The sequence below is a fragment of the Gorilla gorilla genome, chromosome 10 (genome assembly GCF_029281585.2).
Source record: "Gorilla gorilla gorilla isolate KB3781 chromosome 10, NHGRI_mGorGor1-v2.1_pri, whole genome shotgun sequence".
Taxonomy (NCBI): Eukaryota; Metazoa; Chordata; class Mammalia; order Primates; family Hominidae; genus Gorilla; species Gorilla gorilla.
Genome location: NC_073234.2, coordinates 37,152,532 through 37,170,471, shown reverse-complemented (window position 1 = coordinate 37,170,471; position 17,940 = coordinate 37,152,532). Strand labels below are relative to the sequence as shown.

The 17,940-nt window shown below is 38.7% G+C and overlaps 1 protein-coding gene and 1 non-coding gene across 3 annotated transcripts in view; one reads left to right on the top strand and one right to left on the bottom strand.

Annotated features, from left to right (window-relative positions):
* KICS2 (KICSTOR subunit 2) overlaps positions 1-17,940 on the bottom strand; it is a 29,396-nt gene that overhangs the window by 10,841 nt on the left and 615 nt on the right. For both annotated transcript variants that reach the window (XM_055358083.2, XM_004053499.5), the window contains exon 2: positions 11,684-11,969. In XM_055358083.2, the coding sequence (XP_055214058.1) occupies positions 11,684-11,969 (286 nt within the window). The remainder of the gene's footprint in view (positions 1-11,683; positions 11,970-17,940) is intronic.
* Positions 878-984, top strand: LOC115930268 (U6 spliceosomal RNA). The gene has a single exon (XR_004066921.1). It is a non-coding gene; the product is annotated as a U6 spliceosomal RNA (small nuclear RNA).

The window sequence follows — 17,940 nt, the reverse complement described above, 5'->3', positions numbered from 1 at the left end:
AACTAACATTAGTAGGAACAGAAAACTAAACACTGCATGTTCTCACTTTGCAGGGACAAGGATGAAGCTGTAAGCCATTATCCTCAGCAAACTAACGTAGGAACAGAAAACTAAACACTGCATGTTCTCACTTTGCAGGGACAAGGATGAAGCTGTAAGCCATTATCCTCAGCAAACTAACGTAGGAACAGAAAACTAAACACTGCATGTTCTCACTTATAAGCAGGAGCTGAACAATGAGAACACGTGGACACAGGGAGGGGAACCACACACACTAGGGCCTGTTGGGGCCTGTTGGAGGTGCCAGGGAGAGCATTAGGGAAAAGAGTTAATGCATGCTGGGCTTAATACCGCGGTGATGGGTTAACAGGTGCAGCAAACCACCACGGCACATGTTTACCTATGTAACAAACCTGCACATTCTGCACATGTACCCCAGAACTCAAAAAAATTAAAGTAAAAAAATATATAAATACACAAAAAATCAGAAAGATAAACCAGATCTCAAATCTTCCAGCTTACATGTTTAATTAATTTGGACTTTTCAAACATTATATATTTTAGAATGAACACTAAGAAAGTTCAGGCTTGGAGCAGTTGCTCGTACCTGTAATCTTAGCACTTTGGGAGGCCAAAGCAGGAGGATCATTAGGAGCCCAGGAGTTCGAAACCGGCCTGGGCAACACAGTGAGACCCCTGTCTCTACAAAAACTTAAAGTATAAAAAAATTAGCCAGGCCTCGTGGAGTGCGCCTGTAGGCCTACATACGTGGGAGGATTGCTTGACCCTGGGAGGTTGAGGCTGCAGTGAGCCATGATCACACCACTGCACTCCAGCATGGACAGCAGAGTGAGACCCTGTCTTAAAAAAAAAAAAAAGGCTCACTTCAGCAGCATATATACTTAAATTGGAATGATACAGAGAAGATTAGCATGTCCCCTATACAAGGATAACACTTTTTAAAAAAATCTACTTAAATACTGTATATTTTTAAAATGTTTTAAATGCACACATGCAAAACCCTGTTATAGAATAAGTCTCAAAATCTTTGAATTGTAAGAAAGCCTCCTACCACCTTAGCTTTTAGGCCCCTTGACACTTATAAGCATTAAATATCATAATCTTCTATAATCATGGCTATTAGGAAAATTTGCCCAGGAACTAGCAACATAGTAAGACTGTTAATCACAGGATTAATGACATGAAATTAGAGAAAATTCTAGTACAAATAACACTATTGTTATCTTTCTACTGCTTTCAGCTGAAAATCATCATTCATATCCAATGCTCTCCTTAAGAGGACATAAATTCCCTGTCCAAACCTTCAGAAAGAACTCTGAACAAGCTCTTCCATAACATACACTGAAAGTGCTTAAGTGCTCAACACTTATTAAAGATAAATGTGAATGTTGAAGCTATTTTTCAACCTCAAGAAGAGCTAAAAATTCATGTTAATGTTAGTCTGCCAAGACTTAGAGCTTAGCATTATGATGTACCATTTCCCTATTTCCACTCTGCCATGTGCCTCATAGCTATTCACAACTCGTATCATAGGAGGCTCTGTTAAATGGTTGTAATCCAAAAATATCCACCTAAGCTACAGCAGCAAGCTTGAAAGAGTCTGAATAGTCTTAATACAGAATAAATTAACAACTATTTGCAGAGAACATCTGCTCTAAGGAAAGGAGGGAAAAAGGGAAGGAAGGAAGGAAAAAGGGAAGGAAGGAAGGAAGGAAAAAGGGAGGGAAGGAATGAAGGGAGGGAGGGAGGGAAAAGGGAAGGAAGGAAGGAAGAAGGAAGGAAAAAGGGAAGGAAGGAAGGAAGGAAGGCAGGTTCACTCCATAGAATAGAGGAAAATATAAAATGAATAGATTTGTGTAATATTCTAATGCAACAAAAAACTCCACTTTAGAAACACTGCCTTTCTCCTTTGCAAATTTGCACCATGGAGTTCTTTCCAAAAGGTGTATGTCCTTATTTGTTTATTTATTTATCTATTTATAGGCAGGGACTCTGCACAGCTCAATGCAGCCTGAACCTTCCAGGTTCAAGGGATCCTTCCACCTCAGCCCACTTAGCAGCTGGGACTACGGGTACACACCACCACACCCAGCTAATTTTTAAATTTTTTTGTAGAGACAGGGTCTTGCTATGTTTCCCAGGGTGGTCTTGAACTCCTAGCCTCAGGCAATCCTCTTGCTTTAGCCTCCCAAAGTTCTGGGATTACAGGTGTGAGCCACCACGCCGGGCCAAAATGATAAATTTTTTTTTCACATGTGCAGAACATACAGCTTTGGTACATAGGCATATGTGTACCACAGTGGTTTGCTGCACCCAAAATGATAAATTTTATGTTATGTATATTTTACCATGACAAAACAAAATCTGTAACATCTTTTCATTTAAAACAACTTGTTTACTAATTCTTAAATACCAATACATTGACGATATAAAAAATTACCCAGAGATTTGCCCTACTGGACCTTCCATGGCAGAAGGAGGTATTTATAATGAATACAAAGTAGAAACTAATATATTTATTATGAATAAAATAACATTTCAGAGGAAGGAACAATTCCTTTTGGTCAAAAGATTGTGGAAGCCATAGAGGAGATGGCATTTGAATTGAGCCATGATGCTTAAAATAGCTGAGAGGTGGAAACAACTCCAATGCCCATTGACAAATGAATGGATAAAGAAAATGTGGTACATACATACAAATGGAATATTGCTCAGCCTTAAAAAGAAGGAAATCCTGTCACATGCTACAACATGGGTGAATCTCAAGGACATTATGGTAACTGAAATAAGCCAGTCACAAAAAGACAAATACTGTATGATTCTACTTATATGTGGTATCCAGAGTAGTCAAACTCATGGAAACAGAAAACAGAACAGTGGTTGCCCAGGACTGGGAGGGGGGAAAATGTTGCTCAATGAGTACAGGGTTTCAGTGAGGCGAGATGAAAATATTCTAAAGATCTACTACAAAAGACTGTGAATATACTTAACACTACTGAACTGGATACATAAAAAAAGTTAAAATGGTAAATTTGCTGGGAGCGGTGGCTATGCCTGTAATCCCAGCACTTTGGGAGGCTGAGATGGGTGGGTCCCTTGAGCTCACGCGTTCAAGACCAGCCTGGGCAACACGGCAAAACCCCATCTCTACAAAAATACAAAAATTAGCTAGGTGTGGTGATATGCACCTGTAGTCCCAGCTACTCGGGAGGCTGAGGCAGGAGAATTGCTTGAGCCCAGGAGGTGGAGGTTGCAGTGAGCTGGGATCAGGCCACTGCATTCTAGCCAAGGTGATAGAGCCAACTCTTGTCTCAAAAAAAAAAAAAGAGATGGCAAATTTGATATTATGTATTTTTTTTTTAACAAAATAAAAAAGCAGGGGGAAAGAGTAGGCAGGATTTTGCCATATGAAGATGGGGGCTTGATTTTCCAGCCCCAGTCTTCTCCCATTCATGATTCCTCACCCTTTGTTTTGGAACTTTGCAGCTCCTTTCCTACCCATGGAATACGGACTGGGCCAAGTAACTTGCTTCGGCCAAAGAGATGCTAACAGATTGGATGCAAGCAAAGGCTTAAAATGAGCTTAGCTAGGTCATACTTTTGCACTTCGGACATTGCTACTGGGTAGCTACTTCCCCCCCAACCTTGGGCTCAGAATGAACACATGTGGAGCAGACCTAAGCCCAAAGCTCACAGTAAAAAGTCAACCCCAGTGAGACAGTGTTAAGCAGAGCTACCCGCCTGAACCCTGCTCAGGTCAGCCAATCCTAGTAGGCCTGCAGACACACAAGTGTAAATTTGGAAGTCTGTTATGCAGACTTATTGTGGCAATAGCAAACTGATACATGATAGAACAACAAAAGGACATTCTGAGCATAAAAACAACAGGAGCCTAAGCAGAGAGGTAGGAAATGGCAAATCCTTATGAGGAACATATTGAGTATTAGACTACGGGGCTGTTTTTGGACTTCTGCTTAAAATCCTCAATGATTTCTCTTTGATTCTGTTTGATTCTCTCTCTCTCTCTCTCTCTCTCTCTCTCTCTCTCTCTCTGTTGCCTAGGCTGGAGTGCAGTGGTGCGATCTCAGCTCAATGCAGCCTCCACCTCCCGGGTTCAGGTGATGCTCCTGCCTCAGCCTCCCAAGTACCTGGGATGACGGGCACACACCACCACAGCTGTCGATTTTTGTATTTTTAGTAGAAATGGAGTTTCGCCATGTTGGCCAGGCTGGTCTCAAACTCCTGACCTCAAGTGATTAGCCCGCCTTGGCCTCCCAAAGTGCTGGGATTACACGCATTAGACGCTGCGCCTGGCCCTTTTAAGTTTCTTTCTTTGTACTAAGAATTTAGCTGCAATGTAAAGCATTTGATGGGAGGTAGCAGATGAATTTGAAAAGATAGGCTGGGGCACTATCATGGAAGACCTTGCTTAAGTCTTCACTATTAAAATCTAAGCATGTCACATGACTAGGAGAGTGCATTCCACAGAAATTGCACTACTACTAGTTTTGCTTGTGAAATTTTCATTGAGCAATAATCAACCTTGTTAACTATACACATGCAACTAACAAAATGTCTTATTAACAGCCTTATCATCAAAAATCTTTTTTTGACGAAAAGTGGGCATAAGGGCTAAATAAATTGTAGTTCTGCCTTTTGTGAGAAATTTGTGAATTAAGGCAGTCGGATCAAGAAAGTGTGCTTCCTAAAATGCAAACAAATATATGTAGATCAATTTTTTAATGTTATTTAAATTCTAGCTATAAAATTATTATTTAACAATTAAAATCACAGAATGGTTTATTATTGCCATACCGTAGAGATTTTTTTAATGGTCTAGAATGCCTAAGTGATGGCTTTCTTCTTTCTTTAAAAGTATTATTTCTTAATATTATAGTTTTGATTTAGGAGAGTAAATATTAATTTGCATTTACAATCTATCTTGCAAATTTGTTTTAACCATGAAACAGAAAAATTAGCCAGAATTTTCTTTTATACCCACAAAACAATAAATAAATGTGTAAAAAATTCTGCAGAATCAGAAAATGTTCCACTGGTGCTTCTTTGGAAAACAAAAACAAAAACCCAAGTTCTACTGCTCCTCAAAAGTACTCAAGGAATAGCAGATACTGTGACCCTACACAAGCTAAGTTCATGTTTCTTCTGCTAAATGGCACACAATTAAACTTATATAATAATTATATTATTAATATAGTTCAATTTGTTAATAATTCAATTTGAAATGCAGAATCACAAATGACTGTGATTCCTAAACAAGAACTTAATATATGCTTAATAATGTTATAAACTGGCCAGGCGCAGTGGCTCACACCTATAATCCCAGCACTTTGGGATGCTAAGCGGGGTTGATCACCTGAGGTCAGGGGTTCGAGACCAGCCTGGCCAACATGGTAAAACCCAATCTCTACTAAAACTACAAAAATTAGCTGGACATGGTGGCAGGCGCCTGTAATTCCAGCTACTTTGGAGGCTGAGGCAGGAGAATCGCTTGAACCCAGGAGGTGGAGGTTGCAGTGAGCCAAGATTGCGCCACTGCACTCCAGCCTGAGCAACAAAAGCAAAACTCCATCTCAAAAATAAAAAAAGTTATAAATTTACCAAAAAGGAAGCCTTTTTTAACACCATTCTACTGTGAACACAACTGGCTTCCAGAAGAAGAAAACCAAAATATACTTTCCATTCATCTGTGAAAGCAGACTAGACATTGCAATAACTCACATAGGACCTACATGTGAAATCAAGGCCAGAGGTTTAGATTCCATGCTATTCATCACACTCATTAATTTTTTAATACAAAGGTATTTCAGCATTTGAAACATAGTACTAGTCACAAAATTTGTTATAAGAGTTCTGACATGGATCAGCTACACTGGGACATTCCCTGAAAGATAAATGGATCCTTTGGGAAGAGGATTAACTTTTTCAATACAACAGAATACCAAAATATGAATTATTTCTCTAGAACACTGAAACCATAAAGGAGAAATGTTTGGTGTAGCACAGATGCCAGATCAAAAAGTCTACAGAAAAAAGCACATTAACCTAGCAAAGGGCAAAATCATGTTAGTTGATACATAAAGGAATCCCACTTCCCAAAGAAAATCATTATACAGAAGTTCAACTTTTCAGAATTCCTTAAAGAATTTATGTTGTTCAAATTAACCCAAAGCCTCTAATTTAGATCATTTTCAGGCTAGGATGTGTCTGTGATCAGTCATTCCCTATTAATTAGAGAAAGGCAGCATGGGTGGAAGATGGAAATTGTAGATGAAAAAAGACATCTCTTGTCCATACTGTAATCCAGTTCCATCCAACTCCATCAATATCCACTCAGAGGATGAGGGTTTCAACTAAGAACTGCCCTAAGAACTTTGAAAATTAAATCCGCAGGGAAAGGGAGAAACTCCTAAGGCTCTGGGAAGTGGGGTGTTTCAAAGAAGGTTTAAAGATGATAGGGCCTGGGTGTGTGGCTTACACCTGTAATCCCAGCACTTTGCGCACCTGTAATCCCAGCACTTTGGAAGGCCAAGGCAGGAGGATGGCTTGGACGCAGGAGTTCAAGACAAGCCTGGGCAATATAGTGAGACCCTGTCTCTGCAAAAAAATAAAATAATTATCCAGGGATGGTGGCATGCTCCCGTAGTCCTAGCCACTTGGCAGGCTGAGGTGGAAGGATCACTTCAGCCCAGGCAGTTGAGGCTGCAGAGAGCCGAGAGAGCGCCACTGAACTCTAGCCTGGGTGACAGAACAAGACCTCATCTCGAAGTAAATAAAGATGATAGGGCACAAATCTAATAAAATGAAAACAATTAATACTAATCAGTCCCAGGAGACACACACACATCAGTAAGGTTCAGTACCTATTCTATCCTGGAGCTGACATCTTTCTCTTAGTTACCCAATTTTTTTGTGTGCAGACCACGTATCATTATCACAGGGAATTTTGAAAACAGAGGTTTCTGGGCACACTAAATTTTACCCTCTTAGGGAAGAGGAAGAAGGGCTCAGGGATGGGTATTTTTCTTAAGCTTCCCGAAGAGTTCAGCAAACCACTTTTACATTAGCATTTGGGAATCACTACACGAGATCTCTTCCCCTTAGGAATCATATCCTTAACTGTACTTCAGTTTTGGGGTTTCAAAAAACTATGTTATTAAAAGAAAACATATTAATCAGATTGGAGGAAGAAATAAAAGAATATTTCCAAAAATATAAAATTTGTAAATGTTTAAAAAAGTAAGCATATATTTATATGCATAGCCTATTGCTCAGGAATGACAGCAAGAACTTGCTAACTTTAGGCCGGGCGCAGTGGCTCACACTAATCCTAGCACTTTGGAAGGCTGAGGTGGGGGGATCATTTGAGGTCAGGAGTTCAAGACCAGCCTGACCAACATGGTGAAACCCCATTTCTACTAAAGATACAAAAAAAATTAGCCAGGCGTGGTGGCGCATGCCTGTAATTTCAGCTAATTGGGAGGCTGAGGCAGGAGAATCACTTGAACCCCAGAGGCGGAAGTTGCGGTGAGCCAAGATCACGCCACTGCACTCCAGCCTGGGCAACACGGCAAGACTCCATCTTAAAGAAAAAAAAAATCTGCTAACTTTAGTTGCCTCTTAAAGATGGGAACTAAGTGGCTAAGAGGAAGGAAGAAGACTTTCCACTGTGTTACACTTTATAAATGTTGACCCATGTGAACATATTATATATCAAACAATTAAAAAAAAAGCAAATTTAGAATATGTCACAAAAATCAAAGAGCTATGACAATAAAAAATAACAAGCAACTATAAAGAACATTTTGGAGACAACTGGGGAAATCTGAACGTGGACTATGTATTATACAACGGCAGAAAATCAGTGTTAGATTTCCTGAATGTAAAAACTGTTTTTTTCATTCAAAACTGTGTTATGATTATGTATGGTTCTTAGAAGACTAAATCTGAGTATGTAGGAGGAAAGTGTCACGATGATTGCATTTTACTTCCAAATAACTCAGGGAAGTACAATCATATAGAGAGAGAGATAAGGCAAATGTGGCAAAATGTTAACAATTTGTGAACAAAGGTGAAGGACGGTTATATGTTCATTGTACAGTCATTTTTCTTTTAGTAACAGCTTTACTGTTAATTACTTCATGTACCAACCTTTTAAAGTGTACAATTCAATGGTTTTAATATATTTGCAGAATTGCACAACCATCACCACGATCAATTTTAGAAAAGTCTCACGGTCCCCAAAAAAGCAATCCTGTGGCCATTAGCAATCACTCCTCCTTCCCCTCCAACTCCTGGCAACCATTTTCTGTGACTATGAATTTGTAATCTACTTGCTGTGTCTATGACTTTGCCTGTTCTGGGTATTTCGCATAATGGAAATTATGTAATTTCCATGTGGTCTTTTATGACTAGCTTCTTTCACTTAGCATAATGTTCTCAAGGTTCATCCATGTTGTTGCATGTGTCAGCACTTCATTCCTTTTTATTGCTGAATAATATTCCATCATATGGATATACCACATTTATTTATCCATTCATCCATTGGTCAATGGACATTTGGGTTGCTTCTGCCCTTTGGCTATTATAAGTAATGCTGCTATGAACATTCATGTCAATGGTTTTACATGTGGACATATGTTTTCATTTTTCTTGGATATATACCTAGGAGTGGAATTGCTGGTCATATGGTAACTATGTTCATTATACTATACTTGCAACTTTTTATAGCATTAAAAATTTCAAAATAAAAAATTAGAGGAAAAAGAAAGAATAGGCTGGACACAGAAGCTCACTCCTGTAATCCCAGCACTTTGGGAGGCCAAGGTGGGTGGATTGCTTCAGCTCAGGAGTTTGAGACCAGCCTGGGCAACATGGAGAAACCCTGTCTCTACCAAAAATGCAAAAAATTAGCCAGGCATAGTGGTGCACACCTGTGGTCACAGCTGCTTGGTGGGCTGGGGTGGGAAGGTCGCTGAGCCCTGGAGGTGGAGGTTGCAGTTTGCTGAGATCATGTCACTGCACTCCCGCCTGGGCAACAGAGCGAGACCATCTCAAAAAAAAAAAAAAAAAGAAAAGAAAAAGAAAGAAAGAATAGTAACATAATAATATATTAACCAAACTATCTTATGCTCAGAAAGACTATGTATGTATGTGGTTGTAGGTAGCACACAACTCGTATTCCTAGCAAGAGAATGTAGTAAATGCTTCCTAGGTCTTCTGAAGAACTAATTTATTGACTTACAAAATGATCAGCAAAGAGAAATTATTTATCTGGACTAGATAAAAAACATCTCAATTTTTAATAACAAGCAATGATGCATACACAAAAGAATATGGGCTCTGAAGTCACAGAGCTAAGCTGTATGACTCTAAGCAAAGTGTTCCACTTCTCTGGGACTCTATAAAAGGTGCACTATTTATACCTGTACTTCAAACCAGGTAACAGAGAAGAGGGTCTTGCATAGTGTCTGGCACACAGTAGTTGCTCAATACATGCTAATTTCCTTCAGAATATGAATATATAAATATTTCCACCCTCCCCCCCTTTTCCTACAAGGTGAAAAATCAATTGCTGTTTTATTAAAGAACAATGACATTTTAGTTTTTAAACCATAAAACTGTATGAGTCTACTTCCAAGTTGTTTTATTTCTGGCCTTTCGTCTGAACTCTAGACCCCTATTTCCAAATGCCTGCTAAATCTTTACTCGAAAATCTGCTAGCAACTCACACTCAACTTGCCCCAATTTTAGCTTACTACCTTCCTTCTAAACCAGTTCCTCTTCAGTCCCTCTTGTCTTTTCAATTCTGTAAACAATATTATCATTGGAGGGGCAAAACCTAAGTATCATCTTTGACAGCAACCTCTCATTATTCCCACCATCCTGTTGACAAGACTTACAGACTTCTTGTGAGCATCTCCTTTCCCACTGTCTTGCAACCATGAGGCCCTCCTTCTGCCTATTAGGCTACCATCATAGCCTGCTAAACTAACCTTTTCTCCTGTAACCTCTCCCTTCACCATCCCATTGCACACACAGTGTCACAGTAATTAGTCTAAGATAAGAACATGATACTCCTGGTTCAAAACTTTTCATGGTTCCCCACTACTTACCAAATTAAGTACAAATTTTCAACCTGGAACACAACTATTCACTCATTTATTCAGCAAACATCTATTCAGCATCTACTATGTGCTAGGTTCTGTTCCAGGTGCTAAAGGCACAGCAGCTGTGATGGAGCTCACATTCTAGTTTTTGAGAAAAGGAAAGAAAAAACACCCTAAACAAACAACAGTAACTTCAGATGGCAATAAATCAGGAGAATAAGATAGTGACTAAATTAGAATAGTTTTGGTAGGATAGTGAGAGAAGCCTTCTCTGTTTGAACCAAGACTTAAAGATAAGAAGACAACTAGAGTAAGAACTTATAAGAGAGAAAGAATTGCAAGTACTAAAACCCTGAAGCCTTTTTGTATTCTGAAATATCCTCTCATCTCAAAACACCTGCCTTCTTCTTTCCTACAGTTGCTTTTGAAATCCTACCTGCCGTTAAAAGCTCAACTCGGCTGGGCACGGTGGCTCATACCTGTAATCCCAGCATTTTGGGAGGCCAAGACAGGCAGATCACAGGGTCAGGAGTTCGAGACCAGCCTGACCAACATGGTGAAACCCCATCTCTACTAAAAATACAAAAAAAATTAGCCAGGCATAGTGGCATGTGCCTGTAATCTCAGCTACGCAGGAGGCTGAGGCAGGAAAATCACTTGAACCTAGGAGATTACAGGCACTTAGTGGATGCCCGCCTCCACTAAGAATACTTAAAATGAAACCTAAACTGTATGGCAGAAACTCTAAAAGCAATTATAAAGGAGTTTCCAACACATGTTAAAGAATGGCTTGTTCAAAGGAACAAGCAGATAAATCACTGATTACTTTAAAAGGGACAACATTTATTTGAATAATAATTTGTTAAAAATTCACATTATTTTCAGCCAGGTGCATTGGCTCAGGCCTGTAATCCCAGCACTTTGGGAGGTGAAGACGGGTGGATCACTTGAGGTCACGAGTTCAAGACCAGCCTGGCCAATATGGTGAGACCCCGTCTCTACTAAAAAAAAAAAAATACAAAAATTAGCTGGGTGTGGTGGCTTGTACCTATAATCCCAGCTACTCAGGAGGCTGAGGCAGGAGAATTGCTTGAACCCAGGAGGTGGCGGTTTCAGTGAGCTGAGATCATGCTACTGGACTCCAGCCTGGGCAACAGAAAATACAATAATATGTATTTTCATATTATTTTACTATGTTACAATTTGGTTTCCAGAAAAAAGAAATTCCTATTATTTTATATACAATTCTCTTGTTGTGTGAACTCTTTACTAAGCAGCAAAATCGGTGATAATACAAGTTTTACGATTACTTCATTCTCGGTCTTTTGCTATTGCTTAGCAGCCGTGTGGTGTTAATAAGACCAATGAAGGTGCCTAATGTATACCTGTTGATTAATGAATATGTATAAAATGTAATCCAGTTATTTATTTCACAGTTATTTCATCACAGATTTTCATAAGAGTGTGGAGAAAAACTCTGAGCTTGTGTGGGATAGGACAGCCACGTTTTCTCCCTCCCTCCTCCCCACACTGACCTGGAGCTGTATTTTTTCAGGATGGCATCCAAAAGGCCAACGAGCTCTTCAGCATTGATGAACTTCTGTGTGCTGAGGGTGTACATCTTCTCATAGAAGTCTGCTATCTCCATCCGAGCCTGAACAAAGAAGCAGAGCTGCTCTGACAGGTGGGAAAGAAGTTCTTCCACGTGAGGAGCAGTCCCACCCAGGGCACCACGGCCAGTCACCACCTTCTTCAGCTCATTATGCAATGAAGTATAGATGGTGCGGATGGAATCCTTCCTGCTGAAGAAAGACTGGCCCCCTGGTAGGCAAACGACATAAGCACATGACAAGTAAGAAGGAGAAACCGTAAGTACCAAACACCTACCAGCACGCAAAAGCAAAGAATCCAAACCCATTGAGCTCAGTAAGTTTTCATCTACCATATTCTCTGTCTCCTATGATTGATATAAATAAATACTTTATGATTATCATACTTTATGATACATAATTTCCCTAAGGAATAAGCTAAACGAATACCTGATAGAATTCATTACTGTAGCAATGGACCTGTGTACAATGTGCTTACCCATGTACCAATTCTCACCCACCCCGATTCAATGAGGATTCAGATTTACTTCAGAGCATAATTAACCTAGCAAATAACACTAACTGGAACTAAAAGCCTACCTTTCACATAGATGTATTCAAAGCAAAAGAGCACACAAATTATGAAACACTATTTTTATTCCTGCTGTGTCATGATTTTTTGTTTCTGCTTTAGAGTTGTATTTTCCTTTGAATCTAATCTTTTAGATCATACCAGAAAATTGAATACATACACATATATTCCCTCTATGCAAGAAAACAGACTACTGGGATCCCAGGAGAATAAAGAAAATCTTAGCACTCTTGACAAGATTGACACTATATGTTATAAATAATAAGCACCACATTGTGAATTATTAAGACCAGGAACCAATTATAAATAACTGCTGCTGTAACCAGGGGATTCCAAAGGAAATCAGCAAAAAATAAAACCAAAACACCTTTATATAGCCAAAAAGGATCAAATAGCATAGATATAATTTACTCACTTCTGTATGTACACATGACCAATTATATTTCTAATTATAGAGTCAGCTTCATGGATGTTCCCTTAAGCAATTCTGCACCCACCAAAGGGTCAGAGGCAAGATATTAGGAAAATGAAAAGAAAAAAAGAAACAGGGCAGGTTTAAAACAGTGATTTCTAGGAATATATAAAAAAACTCAGAGATGGACAAGAGCTTAAATTTTCTCTTCAATGAATTTACTATTCTAAACATATACCTATAATTAGGAATAAAAATGTATCAAGGCATTTGTAAAATATCCTCTTAATAAATGAACCATTTTACAATATTGATTTTAATTCATTGCTCAGTTTATGTTTCAAGAAATGAATCTTCCTTCCCTTACTACTAGGTAACCAACTTGTCCTAGTTTACCCAGGACTTTCCAGGTTTTAGCACTAGAAGTCTAGCTTCTCAGGAAATCTTTATAAGGTTTTAAAACAAAGTCCCACATCCTAGAAATCCCTCAGGCCTGGGCAAATTTTGAACAGTTGGTTACCCTACTTATTTCTGACACCCCAGACAAACTACTGATACTTTGAAAAGTGTTTTTCCAATATACTGTCTAAACCAGGGGTGTTCAATCTTTTGGCTTCCCTGGGCCACATTAGAAGAAGAAGAATTGTCTTGGGGCACATATAAAATATGCTAACACTAACCATAGCTGATGAGGAAAAAAAAAAAACGCACAAAAAATCTCATTGTTTTAAGAAAGTTTAGCCAGGCATGGTGGCTCATGCCTGTAATCCCAGCACTTTGGGAGGCTGAGACGGGAGGATCACCTGAGGTCAGGAGTTCGACACCAGCCTGGCCAACATGGTGAAACCCCGTCTGTACTAAAAATACAAAACAATTAGCCAGGCGTGGTGGTGGGTGCCTGTAATCCCAGCTACTCGGGAGGCTGAGGTAGGAGAATCGCTTGAACCTGGGAGGCAGAGGCTGCAGCGAGCCGAAATCGTGCCACTGCACTCCAGCCTGGGCAACAGAGCAAGATTCCATCAAAAGAGAAAAGAGAAGAGAAGAGAAGAAAAGAAAAGAAGGAAGGAAGAAAGGAAGAAAGAAAAGGAAAGGAAAGAAAAGAAAGGAAAGGAAAGCAAAGGAAAGAAAAGAAAAGAAAGGAAGGAAGAAAGAGAAAGAAAGAAAGAAAGAAAGAAAGAAAGAAAGAAAGAAAGAAAGAAAGAAAGAAAGAAAGAAAGTTAGTTTATGAATTTGTGTTGGGCCGCATTCAAAGCCATCCGGGACTGCATGTGGCCCGCAGGCCACAGGTTGGACAAGCTTGTTCCAAACAGATTGAGTAGCTGGCACATCATTTCTCCAACTAATACAATTAAAGTCCATATGGGTACAGGTGGACCAGATGTGACACCAATATCCCATACGGAACTGTTCCCTGCAGGGTTTGCCTTCCTCCCATGCCCATATTCAGTTTAGCTCTGCTGATTTTGTAGAGTGAAGGGTACAACATAAATAGACCTCTGTGCCCACATCTAGGATAAAACCTCTCGGCTTAGGAGGGTAATAAGAGTATCATATAAAACCTAAAAGCTATGGAGGTCTGAAAGACTTGGTTTCAAACCCCAGCTCCCACGATTACAGGCTATGTTGATGTGTAAACTACTGAACCACTTTGAGCTTTAGCTGTCATTTTTAACATAAAACTGGTGATAGCGCTAAAAAAAAAACAAATGAAATAACATTTGGTGTGTAATGTGCCTGGAACAAAGAATATACTCTATAATACTAATTCCTTTCCCTTCTATTTATAACTGATACATTTTTTAAAACTCCTAATGATAATACATAATTGAGCTTCTGAAACTGTGGTGAATTGGGAGCTTCAAGTACTACAAAAAGAACAGCTATCTAGTACTATTAAACGGGGTGGCCTTGGTGAAAATGTTAACTTCGCATTGAAAAAGGGATATCATCTGTCTCTAGGACTTATGGGAGAAAAAAAAAAAAAAGGATACCTAACTTCATCAGATTACCCTTATCTGGGGGAACGGAAACACTACATAAATACAAAGAATACCTTTAAAAGCTTATCGATAAACGCTAATCACCAGCATGTGAAACCAAGTAAAGTGAAACTACTCTAAGGAAGAGATAGACCATCAACACATTTCTTTCAAACAGTTCTCTTTTCTCAAAGCTCTCAGGAACCCAATCCTATCTGTTCACTATCTTGGTTTGGAATATCCAGTGGGGACTGACCTTTCTTCATGCTGGAAAACAAGTAATCAGAAACATCCAACTTCTTTCTCTTTTCAATATTTTGAATTTAAAAAATATGATTACTTCGAATGATTTTTAGAAGGCTCTAGTTACAAATGCTCATAATTTCTCAAGATTTCAAGTTTATCTCATGTCATGAAATTTTAAGTGTATTAAAGGAACGTGTAAAACATGTTGGGCATTTTATTCTCCAACTTCTTGCTAATAATACTTTTTAAACATCAGTTCTCAAGTTAAGTCATTTTCTACTGTGCTAAATTTCAGCAACCCAAGGTTGAGGAAACTCTCCAGCAATGAAACAAAAGGGAAGAAAAGTATGACCTTCTAAAATTCTCCACAGGCATTGAGTCAGCATATTTTAATCACTGATCCTTCCCCAAACAGGTATTATTCTCTCTTAAAGGAAAGAGAAGGAACCAAGATAAGGGCCCTACTCAAAGTTTTTCAGTAACAGGGTCAAGACAGGAAAAGAAAGCCCCCTATCAAGGTCTATCCTTTGTCTAAAGGCCCTGCTTGCTTCTTTAATCAGGATTCACTGCTAAGGCCTCAAATAAATACCATCCATAAGAGAGGTAAAAAAAGACTCACTTTTTACTTGAAATTTGCTAAGAGAGTAGATCTTAAGTATTCTCACAATATACACATGAAAGAAAGAAGGAAGGAAGGAAGGAAGATAACTATGTAAGGTGATGGATATACTAAGTAGCTTGATTGTGGTGATCATTTCACAATTTACATATACATCAAAACATCAAGTTGTACATCTTAAATATATATAGTTTTATTTGTCAATTATATCTCAGTAAGGCTAAAAAAACTTTTCAGAATTATGTTTTAAATTTTTTAAACGCACGCATAAACTTTTTGTTTTGCTTTCTAAAGAAAACTATATAAATGTTCTAATGAGCAAAGTAGTTGGAGAACATGGGAATGTTTTAAATGGCAACACGAAAATTTTCTCCTTAAGTTTTTAAGAAAATAGACAGTAAACCAGATAATTGTGTAGTCATATTGTAAGCACACTGATATCATATACACTCCAGTACCAAAAAAATGTGCAAAGATAAAATTTAAATTCTGGAACTTATGTTTACTGTACGTGTAAATAAGTTATGAAGCACTAAATATACCATTTTCAGAATATTTACTCAGAAATGAGGAGCCCACCTAGGAACCTAACAGTGCCTGGGCATGTTTCACAGCACCAAATGTTGTGTAGGTCAGTTTCAAGGCATAGCCCTCATGCTCACCCATGCCAGCTGGGGTTCAAGCAGAACTAATCAACTTACACATTGAGGACCACTTTACAGAACCCAAGTCAGAGACAGTGAAGATCTTATACACACATTCTTATACACAGGGCAGCCAGTTCTGTCTACGTAAAAACCTGGCTCATTCAACTTAAAACTAGAGTAGCAGATTTTTTTAAATGGAGTCAATAAATAGACTTTAGAAAATTCAACTGAACCCACTCAGGTTATACGCAAAATTATATGTACATATATATTTTTCTGGAGAGTGAGTACACAGCTTTCATCAAATTTCCATGGATAAGTTAATAAAAAAAAAAAGCAAAGAATCATGGCACTTGAATCAGTCACCATTCTTTGAGGTGGGGGAGTCTAAAAACAACTAAAACTGCCTAAATATTACCTACCTTCAGTATTACAGCTGGAATCCACCCCATTTTCACATATATAAAAAACATATCTGTATATATTATACATAAATTATAATTTTCATACACATTTTTAATAAGTTATATGAATGCAAACTCAATCTGACAGTACAAGGGCAGATATTTTGGTTTCGACTCTATCATCTACCCAACATAACTGCATATATAATTTGCTAATCTATAGAAAGGGGAATAATAACACCATAGCAGCAACTGCAAATTTGGGAGAAATGCCATTGTAAAAAGGGGAGGAAAAAAATAAGGTGAAACTATCTGACCAGTTTTTGCTAATAAATTAGCATACTAAATAAGTATGTATAAATCAACATACTTGCTACAGCAATTACGATCTCAGGAAGCCCTGTCTCTTGAGTGTTTACTGAAAGCTCAATAAGATGTACATGGTCACCTTCAGGCAATATAAGGAAAGTAGGGGGCTGGTTAGGGAACGGGGGCGGTGGATCAAAATGAAATCTACACCAATTTTACATTTCTATTCTCTGTATTTTATATACGTGTCCTTCATTCATATCAGACCTCACGCTTCTGAAAATTGAAGAGTCTAAAATAGGTCAAAGTACTGACTCTGAAACCCCTAGGATTCAAATATATTTATTTGTCATAATTAAGCAGTAATATTATTTCGTATGCATAATCCATGCCTTTTACATCTATTATTTCCTTCTCATCTACTTATACTTATTGCTTCTACTAGTAAAAATCAGTTGAATCAGCTCTTGAATCTTATTTCAGAGGCAAGATGTACATGAAGTGCTAAGAGTGTTTACCATTTTCCCCTTAAGTCTCCTCTTGCTAGTGTTAGGCATATTTCTTGCCTTCCCTGCCCAATATTCATTTATTACTTTAGTCATTAAATATGTATTGGGGGACTATGAAGACGGGGTAGGACTCTAAATGTGACTCTCGGGCCTTAACCTTAAGAGGCCACACAACAGTGTTCAGTAATAGAACTAGGTTGTTTTGCAAAGTTTTGCTCTTCTGGCTGCAGCGTCACTAATTAAAACAATGAAGACATAGTTTGGTTAACTTCTCATTTATGGCATCAATCCATGCACGAGGCAAAAGGGCAAACCCTTCGGTTTGGGTCACAGCCCTGCAAAGAGCATCTACCCAGTTCGCCAATCTATCAGCAGCGCAGGCCGGTGGGCGGGGCTTGTGGAAGCCCAGGGAAGGAAAGGAACGGTGGGAGGAGATCTGGGAATGCCGAGTCGAGCCTGCGACTAGAAGTGATACAGAGACGGGAA